At 43.2% G+C, this 15,431-nt stretch overlaps 1 protein-coding gene across 11 annotated transcripts in view; it reads right to left on the bottom strand.

The window, feature by feature from the left end:
• Positions 1-15,431, bottom strand: part of PPFIBP2 (PPFIA binding protein 2) — a 99,056-nt gene that overhangs the window by 55,087 nt on the left and 28,538 nt on the right. For all 11 annotated transcript variants that reach the window (XR_010080439.1, XM_063397612.1, XM_063397617.1 and 8 more), the window contains one exon: positions 12,070-12,284. Coding sequence is in view for 10 of the 11 variants with exons in the window: in XM_063397612.1 (XP_063253682.1) it covers positions 12,070-12,284 (215 nt within the window). In the remaining variant the exon portion in view is untranslated. The remainder of the gene's footprint in view (positions 1-12,069; positions 12,285-15,431) is intronic.

The following is a 15,431-nucleotide window of genomic DNA, read 5'->3' as shown; positions in this document are numbered from 1 at the left end:
CCCACCACTCCACTGCATCTTTACTTACACTATGCCTTCCTGAGATATCTACAAAACAAATTCTTCTTGCTATTGCACCTTCCACAAATTCTAACTCTTCCTCCTGTCTGCATCTTCCAAAATATTTTCTACACATCTCATTTTATAGCATAGACTAAGCAAATAATCCAGTGAACACTAATACTTCCCTTTCTTCACTCCTCCTCCTTCCACATCCATTCATCAACTGTAGAAGAGACACTTAAAAAGCACTAAACACTGACTTCACATGGCCAAGCTCTCTCTCACCAAGTGAAAAACGCTTGAAAAATGTTAGCACATCAAGCAGCAGTCATTCAAAAAACACAGCTTCAGACACTGTCTCCTTTCCTCTCAAAAAAACCACAAGTCCTTCCTAAAACATCCCAGAACACGTGTGCACGCTGTCTGAGTTTACAGGCTACTGATTTGAGAGAAACTGAAGGCCAGCGCATGAGAAACACTAAAAAAATCTTTAAAACTTCTAAGACCCGAGTCACTCGGTCATAAGGAAAAGAGCAGCTGCGGGCGCTGATAAGTGAGCTGGAGGAGGGGCGGGCAGGGAGCTGCGCGTCCCACGCGCGGCTCGGCGCCGCCGCCTCCACCGGGCAGCCCCTCTGCCATGGCACGGCTGTGCAGGAATGCGGCGGCCGCCCCTCTCCTCCGCCGCCACCGGGGACGAGAGCCTCGCTCGTCCTCCTACTCCCGGCAGGAGAGGCGCTCGGCCACCGTCCCTCTCTGCCCACTCCCTTTCTTCCTGAGAAGATCTGCATTGACTGCGGTTTCCAAGGGAACGGCTTCCCCAACAGGAAGTGGGGAGCTCTGGAGGACTGATCACTGATTTTTTGGTCCTCCAAGGACGGGGCATGGGCGGGGTCTGCCACCGGAATTCCCGAAGGGGAAGCAATTTCCGGTCTCCTCCATGTGGCCGCGCTCTCCTGCATGGCCCATGCTGGCGGGTCCAGCCGCCTCCGGCAGTCGCCCAGCACCACCGGAGCTGGAATCGCTACTGAGGCAGCTAGGGACCGGACCAACCCGCCACACGCCGACAGCGGAGGAACCGCCGCCGGGAAGGGGGGAAGGGGGGGGGGGGGAGCCCGCTGCCCCGCCGCCGCCGCCGCGAACGGGAGGGGGTGAGGGGGTACCCGCCGCCGCCGCTGGGAGGAAAGGGTGAAGGAACTAGCCGCCCCCCCCCCCGCTCTGCAAGCGGAGGGGGACTCACCACCGCGGCTGGGGGAGGGGAGGGGAACCGGCCGCCGCTGCTGCAGCTGGGGGGCTTTTCCAGGGTCGGCTAAGCCACCACGCGGTCACCCCCCCACGTGGCTCATGGCTACTGTACTCGCCGATTCCAACAAAAAGTAAGGCAGTGGCGGCAACGCTCAGCGCTGCTAAAACAAACTAACAAACAAATACCGGGAATGAGGTTGAAAAAGCCATTGCGGGAAAATAGCGAGAGGGACCGGGGTGGGGGCCGGGTACCGACTGAGCCGCCGCTGCGAACAGCGAGGGGGGGCCGGGGGGAAACCGGCTGGGCTGCCGCTGCGAACAGCGGACTCTTGCCTGGGATGGAAACTGGGGCAGAAACAAGCGACAAGCCAGAACCTGGGGCAAGCACTGGGACTGAGACAGGCACCAACACCGGATCCGGCAGTGCAACTCCCAGGGGACGATCCTAGGGTGGTATCTCTGTCGATGATTTCTCCCCACTGGACTTCTATCCCTTTTCTTTCAAAATTTTCTCTATTCTACCCCTCCCTGTCTCTGTTCACCTTCCCTTTTACCCCACAAAAACTACTTTTCTCCTTTCTCCCACACTATTTCTTAATACAATTTACCTTCTCTGAGGAACTATAATAAAGCTTAAAATAAAATAAAAATCTACACTTTCTATACTTTCATTCGTCCACATTCACTCCACTCTATTTTTCACTTAATCTCACGCACAACAAAACAATCACAACTACAAGGTACCTTTTACTTTCCACACACTTTTACACTCTTTAAGAGTCCCTGGCCAGATAATGTATTTCACAAACCTTCAATCTGGCAATGTTGGGATTTCTCTTCCCAACCCCAGATGTCTTGGGTTTATTTCATAGATTCTGCAGAATTTAACATAACCCTGGATGTCTCAGAATTTCTCTCCAATCCAGCTGGTTATCAACCCTGGGTGCTCTCAGAATTTTCCTCAACCCAGCTAAATTCTGGGTGTTCTTGGAATATTTCTTCAACCCAGCCGATTATTAAAATAACCTGGGTGTTCTTGGAATAATTTTCCTCAACCCAGCAAAAGTTTTTTAGGGTCCCCTTTTTTCACACACTTTACCTTTTCCCTGGGGGGGTTTCTCTCACTCCTTTTTACCATTCACTTTCGTCCCGGTGCTGGCCGCCTCCCTCGCGGGACAACGGAACCGCAGCGTAGGGGACTCCGCACTCGCTTGGAAGGTCCGGGTGTTACCCCAGCCCGCCTCTCAGGCACACACACTTTCAGCCCCCGTTCCGCGCCAAACGCTGCCACCCCCAATCCCAGCAATTCTTACCACTCCGTTGTCCTTGGGTCTTTATTCTTCGTGTACACTTTGATGTTAGGAGCTGGTTACCGCGGTTTTTAGGGAATTCTTTCCCTTCTCTTTGCCTTATTGTCTCCCTTTGTCCTTGGATCTTACCCCTTTCTGGGGTACTCTGCGAGGAACAGAGCCGAGGCCGCCTAATGCAGGCGGGACGCGTCTCCCTGGTCTCTAATCCTCTCACAGTACTCACAGTGGGGGTATTTTAAACCATCCTCTGCTACCAAATTGTGATAAATGCCAATCACTCGTTTTTTTGAAATTTATGAATATTTAATAAAGAATAAAAATTGGTTATAAAAATATTAATACAATAATAAAAGTTTAAAAAAAAGTTTTCAGAGACAGGACAAATAATGAGGCAAATAAGAGCAAAGTAGGTAGCCCGGGTCTACCGTCCCCCCTCCCTCCCAGACAAAGGCTGAGAAGGAGAAGGGCCCCGTTAGAGAGAAGCCTCTCTATTTTTGAGGACCAACTTTAATGAATATGCATACTTTATCTAAGAAAAGCCCGTTTGCCACGAGCCTTTTGCAAAACCCCTGGCGTCCTGGAGTCTGGCTTAACCAGATAGCTTTGTGGATTCAAGGAGATATGCATGGTCTGGCTTGACCAGGGTGGTTTCGAGGAGATATGTATCTTTCCCTCTGAAACATCCAAGAGGGGTTTTTAGTCTGGCTTGTTGTAATTGTTCTCTCTGTGTAGAAACCTCTGGGTTATCTTCTCTTTGCTCTTGAGCTAAGGACAATACCTTACACACACTTCTTACTTAGATTCAATGTTAAAAACTACATTTACTATATTATTTAAAATGTTAATATTGCATAACTTTTCTACCTAGCATATTACATATAGTAAATATCTGCGTAGAGCCACACACACAATATGCCTTTTTCACACTGGGAAAGCAGGTCAGCTTCTCTGGGCAGTGTGAAAATAAGGAAAACACGCTGCAATCTCAGGATTGCTTCATCAGGTTACCATTGTATGTTTTTCTTATTTTCAGGAAATCCATGTCTGAGTGTAGCTCTTCACTGAGAACCAGTTTCTGGTTCAGGGAGAGCTAAAAAACCAAAGAAGCACAAGCCCCCCTTCCACGGCAGAACCACCACTCTCAAGTGCTACCCCAGAGTGAGACTGATACAGCTTTTGCTCTCTTGCCCCCATCAAATCGTCTGCTTTCTCCTGTGCCATCCCCAAAAATAAAATAACACACATTATTATGGTAATACAAACGCAATGTAGGGCAGTAAAAAATTTCAAGTTAGCAATATCTGTATGTTCCATAAGCTGTATGATAAATCATCAGGGTTTATTTGCCAGTTCCATACTTCCACAGAAAACTGCTGACCACTGCCAGACCTGAATGAGCTCCGTTTGCAGAACACCACAAGTGCCAGCCCAAGAACCTCTGTGCTGATACACAACCAACAAAACCCACTCAGCCACGTGAGCCATTCCTTTCAGTCAGCATCTCAAACTTCAAACAAGGCTTGAGGTTTCTTTTAAATAATAAACAAACTGCTGCAAGAGCTTTGAAACTGAAAGCAGCAACGCTTTAAACATTCAGCTACACATCTCATGCCCCTCCAGCTATTCCAGACTATGAAGAGGAAAGAAAACATCCAGAAATCCTCTTAGAACCATTGAGGGAAAGGCACTGTCTGGTGTTCTCCCTCTTCTACCAACACGGAGCTGAAGAAGCACAGAGCTGTTTGCTTCTCCACCACTTGCCCCTCTCTTTCTTTCCAGCTAGGGCCCTATGGACCCAAAAAATTGTATTCATTAGCATTGTTTCAGTAATTTTATTTTCATTTGAGATAAAATACAGGTTTTGGTGCAGCACAAATGCAAATGGTCAATGGTGTTCTTCTATTGCTTCTCAATCCCATGGGAAATTAAGGGGCAAAGGAATAGGAGGACTCAGAGCAGTCCTCCAGGTCTTCCTTTTCATCAATAACTTAGAGATTGTTCTGGTTTCAGATCCCACCAGCCCCTGAAAAGACTAAAGGAAGCTACACTTGCTCTCTTAGGCGAAGAAATCAAGTGTCCAGGTTTGCATCCTCCCAGCCTCATCAGGGGAGCCCAACAAGGACGGACATGCTACAAAAATTCACTCATTCCCAAGAGTTCTTATCAGCTTTTCCTACATCTCCTTCTCTGCATTTTTTCCCCTAATCCTAGCGTCTGGGCTGCTTTGGAAACAAAAGAATTATGACCAGATTTTAAAAGGGAAAATGTTTTCAGCATGCCAATTCACACATGTCATTTTCATGGTGCAGAAAAATCTGAGAGCTTCAGAGTGAAAAAAGAGAGAGAGAGTAGGGGAATACTTGTGTATAAAGAAACCCAGGCCATTTGTGTAGAAGACAATGGAGGAAGAAATCCCTTTTTCAGGGCAAAAAATGCCTTCAGGAATCTAGATGAAGTATTTCCAGCAAGAAAATTTGTCTTAGCATCTTAATTGTGACTGACTGATAATGCCTGTGTCACAGAGAAAGAAGAAAGTCTTGAACAAAATCTAAAAAATACACCACTTTCTGTAGATGAGCATGTTTGCTTTCCCTGTGATAATTTAGAAAAACCCACACAATATCCTGGGAAACAGACAAGAAATGACATTTTGTAGGTGCACAAACAATCCTTTCCCAGCATAAGATGCACTCAATCCTCATGCCTTAACTCTTTGATTAAAATCAAGAATCAGAATTGACTTGGGACTGAAGGACTGGGATGGCCAGCAGCTCCATATGCAGGTTAACCCTCATCCTTATTCCATGGTGATCATTCTGGAGCCATTCCAATGTCAGATGTCCCCAGCACTGCCACGTCCTCTCTGCTCACCCCTCAGGCAATGAGCAGCTCCCTCCCTTTGCTGGCACAAAGAATGTATTGCTGGTTCTGGGATGAAGTTCCTGTCTGTTCACTCATCCACAGACATTTGCACATTCCTGGCAGTTTCACACATTCCTCACCATATGCTGAAACACTTTGTCCAGCCCAAGCTCTACAAGAACTGGGCCTGGTTTTTTTTGCGTGAAACTTATTTAGAAGAGAATGCAAGAAACCCGAGTTCTCTGTTTTCACAAAAAATCTGAAAAATATTTTCCACTGAACAGACTATCAACACCACAGACAACACTTCCCCCAGTTGTATGCAGAGTACAGCGGTACACAATGAAAATAAAGACACTTGTTTCCATCCTACCACACACCACATTACAACGCCAGGTTTAGTTTCCTGTCTCAAATGCTTCAAAACACTGCTGAAACTACTAAACCTGCAACAAATCAGGATATGAGGCATTTGAAACAAGATAATTACCATACATTTGCATACACACCATTACCAGGTAACAGTTCGCCTCTCCTTGCTATGATGTACATCAGATTTTTTCTTTTAAATATCAAAATGGAAAACAGAGTAAAAAACACAACAACAAAAAAACCCCAAAAAAACCAAACAAACAAACAAAAAACAAAAACAAACAAACAAACAAACAAAAAACCCAAAAAAACCAAAAAAACAAAAAAAAACCCAAAAAAACCCACAACCACCAAAACACTACCAAAAACCAAAAAAACCCAAAACCAAAACATAGAGTTAGCTACAGATACACCTTCACACGTCCTTATTTCTGATAAGGATTATACAAATATTCTTTTAATTTTTCTTCTTAAGCATTTCACTACTGAGAAAAATTAAGCCCATTGTTTCCAACTTCCAGAAGAGAACAGAATGCCAACATGTCGAGACACAATGTCCAAATTAAGTGGAGTTTCACCCCATTTTTGAATCGTCACAAAAGCTGAGAGAAGACTTAGTTTTGTTATTAGTTATTAGCATACTAATCCAAAAGATAATGGAATATTTTGTCATGGATACAGTATTGCTATGTCTGTCATAACTAATAAGATTTAGCAAATTTCAATAGGCCAGCCTATCCATCCAAATTCTGTGAAATGTGAATGGGGGTTATATAAAGAAATACTTCCAACTTATGCCCTTCTTCTATTATTCAATCAGTGCCTCCAAATCAATATAGGGGCCTTTTAAAACTAAATTTTGTCTCCAGTTTCTCCATGGAACCTCTATGCCTTTTCTGTCAGCAGTATTGTTTAAGGAAACAATTTTCTCTTGCAACTCTCTCTGGTAATTACTTTATGGAAAACATTTTCCAATGTTTCCTGTAGCTCCAGTTGAAAAATACATTTATGCACTAATGCTTGCTAAATGAATACAGTGTCTAACATCTAAATCAGTGAAAAGCAATGCAGCTGGAAGTTCTAATGAGAGATCAGGTGAGATGGAAAAGGGACTCCATGCACAACATCGGACACAAAAGGACAGATGAACTAATGGGGTATTCAACCACTGATGGCAAAGAAAGGCACTGAAGCCAAGAGCTCAATGAGACCTGTACAAATGAAACTGAATAAATCCTCTCCTTGAAGGACAGCACGCAATTTCTGTATCAAATCATGGCTTCCTACAGAGTATTCCAGTGACAGCATCAAGGTGTGGACAGGCCCCAGGGCTGAGGATTGCACCTGAGGGCAAGCTGCATGTCAGTCAGGAGAGCACCCTGAAATCCTAGAAAGATTCCATAAAACACAGGCCCTGCTGTTCCAGCAGGAACATCACCTGTCTGCCATGAGCACTCCAAGCCTCAGGCCATCACCCAATCCTGGTTAAGCACTTCCAGTCACTGCAGTTTAAGGTGGCTCTGTTAAACATCACTGATCATTACAAAGATCATGAAAGATCATGAAAGCTGAAAGAAAATGACACTTTTAGAAGGAGATCTAAGTCAGTCCTCTCCACTGCAGAATTGTTTTAAACCTGTATCAGTTCTTCACATAATGAAGGAGACCTTACTTCTGAGAGCTGCTCCAGTGAGCGCTCACAGTCAGAGGTGATGGGGTTGGTTCCCAGACAAAGCAAGCGCAGAATTGGGAAAAATCAGGGCTGCTTTAGGAAAGTTCCCTGCAAGCTCTGTGCACCAGCAGTTCCACCGTCCCCAAGGCCTTCTCCAGTACTCATAAATGGCTGAACACATGAAGGGCACATGCCTGCTGGCTCTGGTGTCCTGTAAATTGCTCTCAAACACTTGGGGAGCTCTTGAGAGGAGCAGATTTTGCAGTTCAGGCCTTCCTTGCATCATCAATTCACCAAAAAGGGGCTGGAGCACAGTAGAGGACTGGGATATTCAACTTTGAGCTCTGAGTCCTTCTCAGAAAACAGAACCCATCTAATGTTTAAAGCTGGCAAAAATAAACACCAATGCTTATGGAATGACTCCTTTTCTATGCTGTCCAAGCAGGCTCCGCTGCTCCCTTTTCCCTCTGCCACGTGTTAATACCCCCTTGGCAGAGGGGAGATCAGCTATAAATATCTCCAGCAGGACTCCAGCAGCTGAGTTCCACAGCCAGATCTACCAGCACATAAATACACTGGGTTTAACTGGCGGTGCTCAGACTGCATTCCCTTCCCACTCAGCTGTTGCTGAAAAACGCTCTTGATATTTTTATAAAAGCGTGTTTTCAAGTGGATCGAAGTGCCCTGACCTCAGTAATTTTCTGCCTCTCTTCTGGATGGATAACCCTGTGAAACCCATCTTGGACAAAAGTGAAATAGAGAGGCCAGTGATTAGGTTTCAGCAGAGTACTTTAACACATGCTTACAATAAAACTTTGAAGTGATTTCAGAACTCCACGAGCTCCATCAAGTCACAATCCTGAACTGAGCTTTAATTCAAGTCTTTAGGAAGGTAGTGGGGAAAAATATTCCTTGATTTTAACCCGCAGTGGAAACAATCTTTCTTGAACATTAACTACGAGCAAATAGCAACCAAGACTGTAAGAAATGTATCCTGTTTCTACTAAAACGTCTCTGGTTTTACCACTTAAGAACACATCTTCAAAAGAAACAAAGCACAGTACACATCATAAAGCAAATCACATTCCATTAAAAATTGCCTCTACCACACGTTCCTCTACTATTTCTGCTCTTCTCTCCATTTCCTCAAATTGAGAAAGATTTTCAGGGTCAAGTTTCTAAAACACTTTTGAATAAACAGGAAAATACTACTGAGATTTCAAGAATTGGTATTTTAAAGCTCATTAGATAAAGCTACATGATGGAGTGGTTTGCTTTAAATATAAATGTTTCTCTAGCAGGAAGATCATGGTTTGCAATCCTGAAAATGAGGCTTCAGGTCCACTGTAAGAACATGAGGGTTCCTCTTTACTCCAGGAAGGTTTCCATAAAGGTGGATAGAATAAAACCCAGAATGAACAGTGTGGAAAAGAGTCACTGCAGCAGTTAATTTTTAATGCTGAAAGGACTCCCTGCTTCGTGATAGGTCACGTGGGCACTGGCAGTGCTGAAATATTTAACAAGGAACATTGACACTATCCACAAATTTGCGTTGTATGGACTGTCCCAGATAATCCCTAGGTGTTTGTGTTGTTTTTAGGGCCCAAGAATTTACAATCATAAAGCCATGTAAAACAGTTCTTTTCAAGGGAAAAGTTTTGAATACGATTCAAAAGTAGTTAAAAGTCTATATTTAATCATGTTTTCTTCTGTTTTAGGTTTGCCAAAAGATTTGTGCAACTATGGCAACTATAAAATCCCCATTCTATGTGACACAGAATCTTCCTAAATTCAGAGCTAACATTGTCAGACCTGTTTCATCTGTCTCAAAGCAGGGACAGCACAGCTACTGCATCCAGTTATGCTGTAAACTCAGGAACTGGAATTGTTCATAGATCCCAGACCACAGAAACAAACAAAAAAAAATGGCCTTTTCAAAAAAACCACTTTCAGTCCAACAGATGCTGTGCCTTGATCTTAGAGGAAACACCAAATCACCAATGGTGATTTTCCATAAGAAAACAGAATTAGGTAGCTGCTCCAAAAAGAGTTAATAGGGAAGGTAATATCAGGTATGAAAGATGATTCCTAAAATTTTCCAGTTCTACCCATATCTAAATTTTCCCACATCTTTGGTATTCACACCTAAAGCAGATGGGACAAATAATGTAAAAGTTACCACTGTTAAATAAAAAAAATTAAATTGATCAGAGCACCAAACATCATTTGGTGAGTTTCATGCCTGATAAATTCTCCATATTCTCAGACAGTCTAATATCTGCAGTAGCACAGATGGCACAGATAAATTCTCCAGTATTCTCAGATAGTCTAATACCTGTAGTAGTACAGATGGCACAGATAAATTCTCCAGTATTCTCAGATAGTCTAATACCTGTAGTAGTACAGATGGCACAGATAAATTCTCCAGTATTCTCAGACAGTCTAATATCTGTAGTAGTAGAGATAGCATAGATAAATTCTCCAGTATTATCACCATTGTTTGGTGCTATGGACCTGAAGGAAGGTGAGACCAGCTGTATAATCTATAATCACCACAGAAACTTCCTGATCAGTGACAAACCCGTGGGCCTCAAAGCTGCCCAAAGGCTGAACTCCACACCCTTTATCTCTTTATTTGAAGGTGCAGTTCAGCACATTAGGTGGCAGTTCTCAAAGCTGCGAAGCTACTTGAGTTGTGAGGCCAAGGGGCAATCTTCTGCAGAGATTCCTTTCCCCATGCAGGTACAACTGATCTCTGGTTTCCAGATGTTTCTCCAATAAAAACAGCACCAAGAAGATTCCAGCACTTTCTGTCACCAGAGCTGCAGTCCCAGATGCTGCTGTGTGGCAAACACAGGGCAGGGACACTCACCCTGGGCCTCAGAGAGCTCTCAGGGCTGCAGCAAGTTATGAAAATGGCTAAAGCAGAAGGAACACACCAGACAATCACTGGGACTTTCATCCTGTAATTTGTTTCAACCCAAATGCTGGCAGTCAAATGCTGTTGTTTGATGCTATCCAGCAGGAATGAGCCTCCAGTCTTCCTTCTGACTTTCTTCCTGTGGTTTCCCAGCAAAGCAACATGGGGCAGTGGCAGAACACATTCAAATTATTTCCATTAGGCACATTGTTTGTATTCCTAATTAATCATGGCAGCTGAAATGACTTTTAATATAATTTTCAACCACACACTGAAGTGAAGAAGAACAACACACTTGTCTTGAAAGAAGCATACTTAACTGCTTTTCAAAACATGAAATGGCTTTTTGTATCTTTAGTGTCTCATGTGTGTGCCTAATGAGGATAAGCTGGGAATATTTGCAGTGCCCACTCCAGTAAAATATTAGAAACAGAGCAATTGCCGTAGTCTCTGAAGCTATTCAGTGACATGCTAGAGCAGCTCTCCAGCCTCAAAGGAAGCTGCTTAGACCCCCCAAAAAGCCAGAAGTGGAATTTATCCCCCACAAAAGAAATCTCTCTCCATTTATAGCTGTTATCTGACCTGTAACACTCTAAACACGAACATCTCACAGCAGTCAGCTCACCCTTGGCTGTTTGTCGTGTGCATTTCACACACAACGTTTGCTGCAGTTCAGTTACTGCTGCTGACATTGAACAAGGTTTGATGTAACATTTCAGATGAACACAACAATTATAATGTACTCCAAACCTCTGTGCTCAGTTATCAGCCCACACTTTAGAATGCTTAGAAGAGACATTTGGGAGCACGATTCCACTGGAGAATGTGCTACCTCTGAGTGGTTTTTATAAATAATACTCCAGCATTTCATAGAGTAATGACCACCAAACTGCTGTGGAGGCTTCTAGTGTGAATGGATTCACTGAGCTGCAGAGCTCTCACTCTTCAGAACTCACTGCCTCAGCTCTCCTGATACACGACTCACACTGGGTGGCAAATTTCATAGCTTTGGTCTGGAACGAAGGAAATTCCAGTAGGGGACACAACTATCAAACGCATATTCCATTGAAACAAGCTGAATTTTTATCACATTTCTTGCACAGAAATCGTATGCATGCATACAGATGTTTATTCCCCATCTGTCCCAACAGGAATGTCTTCCCTTCAGAATCAAAGGCTTTGTGCATTTACCCCACTGCCTGGTGTGTGGGATGCTTTGGAGATTTGTAACACTGAAAGCCAAGGAAATGCAGCAAGGAAAAGCAAAGGTGCATCATCCACTCTGGATCTGTCCCTTCAACAGACACATTCTATGCCACTCCATTCTTAACTGGCAGTTTAAAAATCACAAGTTTTGTAAATAGCTATAAATTTTTCATCTCTAGCATTGAAACAAAACAAATTAAATTTAAAAAAAACACACAGAAAAGGCAACTTTTTTTGTCCTTGATTTTTACCTCCTCTTCTCTCCCAAAAGAACAAAATAAGGTCTTACATCAACTTCTTCTACTCCTATATCTGCATTGCTTTAGCAATCAGCACAGCGATATCCTCAGCTATTATTGCTCACCACCCTCAGCAGTTTTTGAAGAATGGAGACTTCAGTTATTTTAAAAATGATTTGAGTATGAAAATACCTGACCAGCCCTGTTTGCAGACAGAATGGACAAGCTCAAAGAGCAGCTCACCAGGTTCTCCTCAAACCACTCCCTCAGACACGCGGCTGTGGCCCCCGGGATTTGGTTCCGCAGCGCTTCCTTCTCCTGAGGGTCCTCCAGCATCTCCAGGGCCATCTTCAGATCCTCCAGGAGGTGCAGAATCTGAAACGTGCCCAGGTACACTGAGGGAGCAGGTGACACAATATCATAACCACCATTGGCATATTCTGTGGCTGACTTGGTGCCTAAAACAAACCAAAGGAGCAGAGACAAGGATGTTATATAATTGCTTTGTAGGTGGCAAATTAATAGGTACTGCACATACAACATTTGGACTTCAGACAGACAACTTCCACTCCAGGCTGAAAACCTTCATTTCAGGCTTCGAATACTTGACTTAGTTTCTAGATAGAACATGAAATCCAGAGAATTAAATCCAAGAGGTGTATACATGCATATCAAAAAATTATTTTGACCTAGATCACAATTGCAAAGTCCAGATTATAAACCCCACATCTTATCTCCAATCACCTGTAATTTTCCACAGTTACCATGAGATGTCACTAACTTCTCAGATACATCACTGCAAGTCCCCACACCGCCACTGCTCAGCAAAGGAGGAAGGACTGATGCAGCTCCTCGACAAGAAACTGCGATCAAAACAGATCCTGTTACCACATCTAGAAAAATGGAAGTGACCATGAGCAGCTTTAGAACTCTCCCATGAGAACAACACCATGAAAGTCAGCAATAAAAATGGCAAATGAAACTTTTCTAGCGCTATAAATCACAAAAAGCTCTCTAAATTGCACGGCTCTCTCCTGCCAGGCATCTAAGACCAATATTACTTTTCTCAACAACAATAGGCACAGAAAACCCATAACCTGCTCATGGAAGAATTATAAACAATACAAATCCTAATAGCTCCAAAACTGCTAGTCTTAGTACCCTGCGTGTTTCAAGGAGATGCACACTAAAATAAGCTCTCTTTTCTCAGTCCTGAATTTCAGACCACGACTTCATTTAATATGCCTTTGTGTCTTTAAGAACCCGTCAGGTAGAAAACTTGCATTTGGTCTACTTCTTAAAGTTTTTATTTACCATTCATTGCCTCGTGTACATAATGGATTGTACACATTCACCTTCTCTCTAGCATAAACAATCACAATTTCCCTTCCTGTTTCACTTCATGGGAGATTTGTTTAGGTTTCTGATCATCCACATTGTACTGACTCCACACGGCATTGTGTATTCACCAGAACACTGCACAGTCAATATACACAAGGGGATTTTAATCATCTCCTTGCTATTTTCCTTTTTACTGCTGTGTTTAACACAGTTTACCTGTCAGTAAAAAAAGGAACACAAACCTTCATAGAGCCTTTGAAAACGATCTGCTAAGTTGATTTCTCTCCCGAGCAGATGTATCTAATGTGATATACAATGTGTGAGGCATTCAGATTTTCCCTTGAACGCACACCGCCTGGCATTAATCAGTGTTAGTTTGCCTGCTGTGGTCATTTATCCACCATGATCTGGGCACTGCAAACCAGGTTTGAACCAGTGTTTGATTTTACCTGTAGCCTGACACACATCTCAGGACGACACCAACACTGCAGGTCCTAGGACACAGAAACAATTTCTGCACCTAAAATAGCCTTTAACCAAACTGCTAATTGATCATTTAATGCTAATATTATTCCCATGTCAAGCAGGTTTTGAACAAAAACAATACTTGGTTTCTCATTTCGTGAATGCTTAATTTTACTCACAGATTTTGGGAAAATGTGAATAATATTAACCAGATTTTCTTCAAAAACTCTTTCAATGACCCAAAGGAGTCTGTCATGTCTTTGGAAAAAATTGTGGGGTTTGAATTCTACCATACAATCCATGTGGGGGTGTTTTCTGACTCTTTTAAATAGTGAAAAGCCCTCCCTAGAAGTTTTGGAAGGCTCTGTAGTAGGACTTTTTTATTTTGGTAAAGCAACAGCCATTTTCACAACTGGAGCATTTCATATTGCCTTAATCTCTTTTGAGACTCAGAATATTCTGTTTGAGCCTGTTGACTTCCGCTGCTTATGGGTTTATTTTAATACCCCAAGTGCAAGATCTCATCTTAATTTCTGGCTAAGACACGTCCAAGATAAAGTTTCCTCAATATCCGGTGCTCCCAAGGCTGCCACAGGAGACAAACTCACCCTGTAAACCAACCCTGGCTTCCGGAATTGCTGCCCTGGGAGGGAGGATCAGCTGACTGCTCTGCAGAACTGGTGCTCTCCAACCACTAAATGATATTTCCTTATGTATTTCTATGCCCTCGGCTACTCAGGCCAGCTTGCTTCTTCATCTCCTAATGCAGATTAATATTAAACTATTAAACTAAAAATAGCAGAGCTCCAAAAATTCCGTCAGGGCCGTTTGGATCATATAACCAATGACGTGTTTTCATTCAGCCACAGAGGCTTATTACACTCTGAGGGATGCACACACAAACTGACACACGACACTGACTTCTCCAGCAGCACTGAGTCCTTGGTTATTGTGCCATTTCTCACTTTCTTTCAGAAAACCCTATGCCAATATTCTCTTTTTGCTTAGCAAGCACTTTTCACTCTAGAAAACCAGACAGGATTCAAAGCTATTTCATCATCGGCTCTGGTGGCTATCCCTTAAATGAACTGGAAATTTAAAATATTTACGGAAGGGGAAAAACTGAAAGGAGCATTCTGCTATAGACTTTTTCACGTTATTTGTATAAATATTTTTCCTTTACAGACAGGTGGAAAAAAACAAACAAAATTCCACACAAGCCAAACAAAACCACACAAATTTACAGGCCCACAACAAATACTTCAGATGAGAAAAAAAGCCAGGCTAAATACAATTTAAAACAACTCTTCAGGAGCTCGGTTAATTGTACTAGGTAGATGGTTTATACAGTAAAATAGGCACCTACATCAAATGTAACTTTCTCCAGGACAGCATTGGTAACATCTTTGTTCACCAGCCCAAGTGACTCACTGGTATCACCTCCTGCCTCAATCCTTGCCTTACCATGACTACAACATCCCTGGCAACATCCACCTTCCCACAGAAAATAATCCCAGGTTATGTAGGAAAATTCAGCGTCAGAGATATTCACACATTTCCTCATGCCTTTATTTGACTGCCTCTACCACCATACCAGGGCAAACAACACACACACACACACGGACTGTTACCTCTAGGAAACTAATTCCAGAAAGGATAACATTTCTGAACTGCTGGAGCACAGGCAGAGCCAGCCAGGAGTTGTGTGATTTCTTGAGGCTGGGCACACTCCTTATGCATCCTTGAGTCAGCTCAGGTTCTTCAACTGACAGTTCAGAGGGGCAGAATTCTCTGCATCC

The sequence above is a fragment of the Prinia subflava genome, chromosome 5 (genome assembly GCF_021018805.1).
Source record: "Prinia subflava isolate CZ2003 ecotype Zambia chromosome 5, Cam_Psub_1.2, whole genome shotgun sequence".
NCBI classification, from domain to species: Eukaryota; Metazoa; Chordata; class Aves; order Passeriformes; family Cisticolidae; genus Prinia; species Prinia subflava.
The sequence above is the reverse complement of the archived record's forward strand: the minus strand, read 5'-3'. Positions and strand labels throughout refer to the sequence as shown.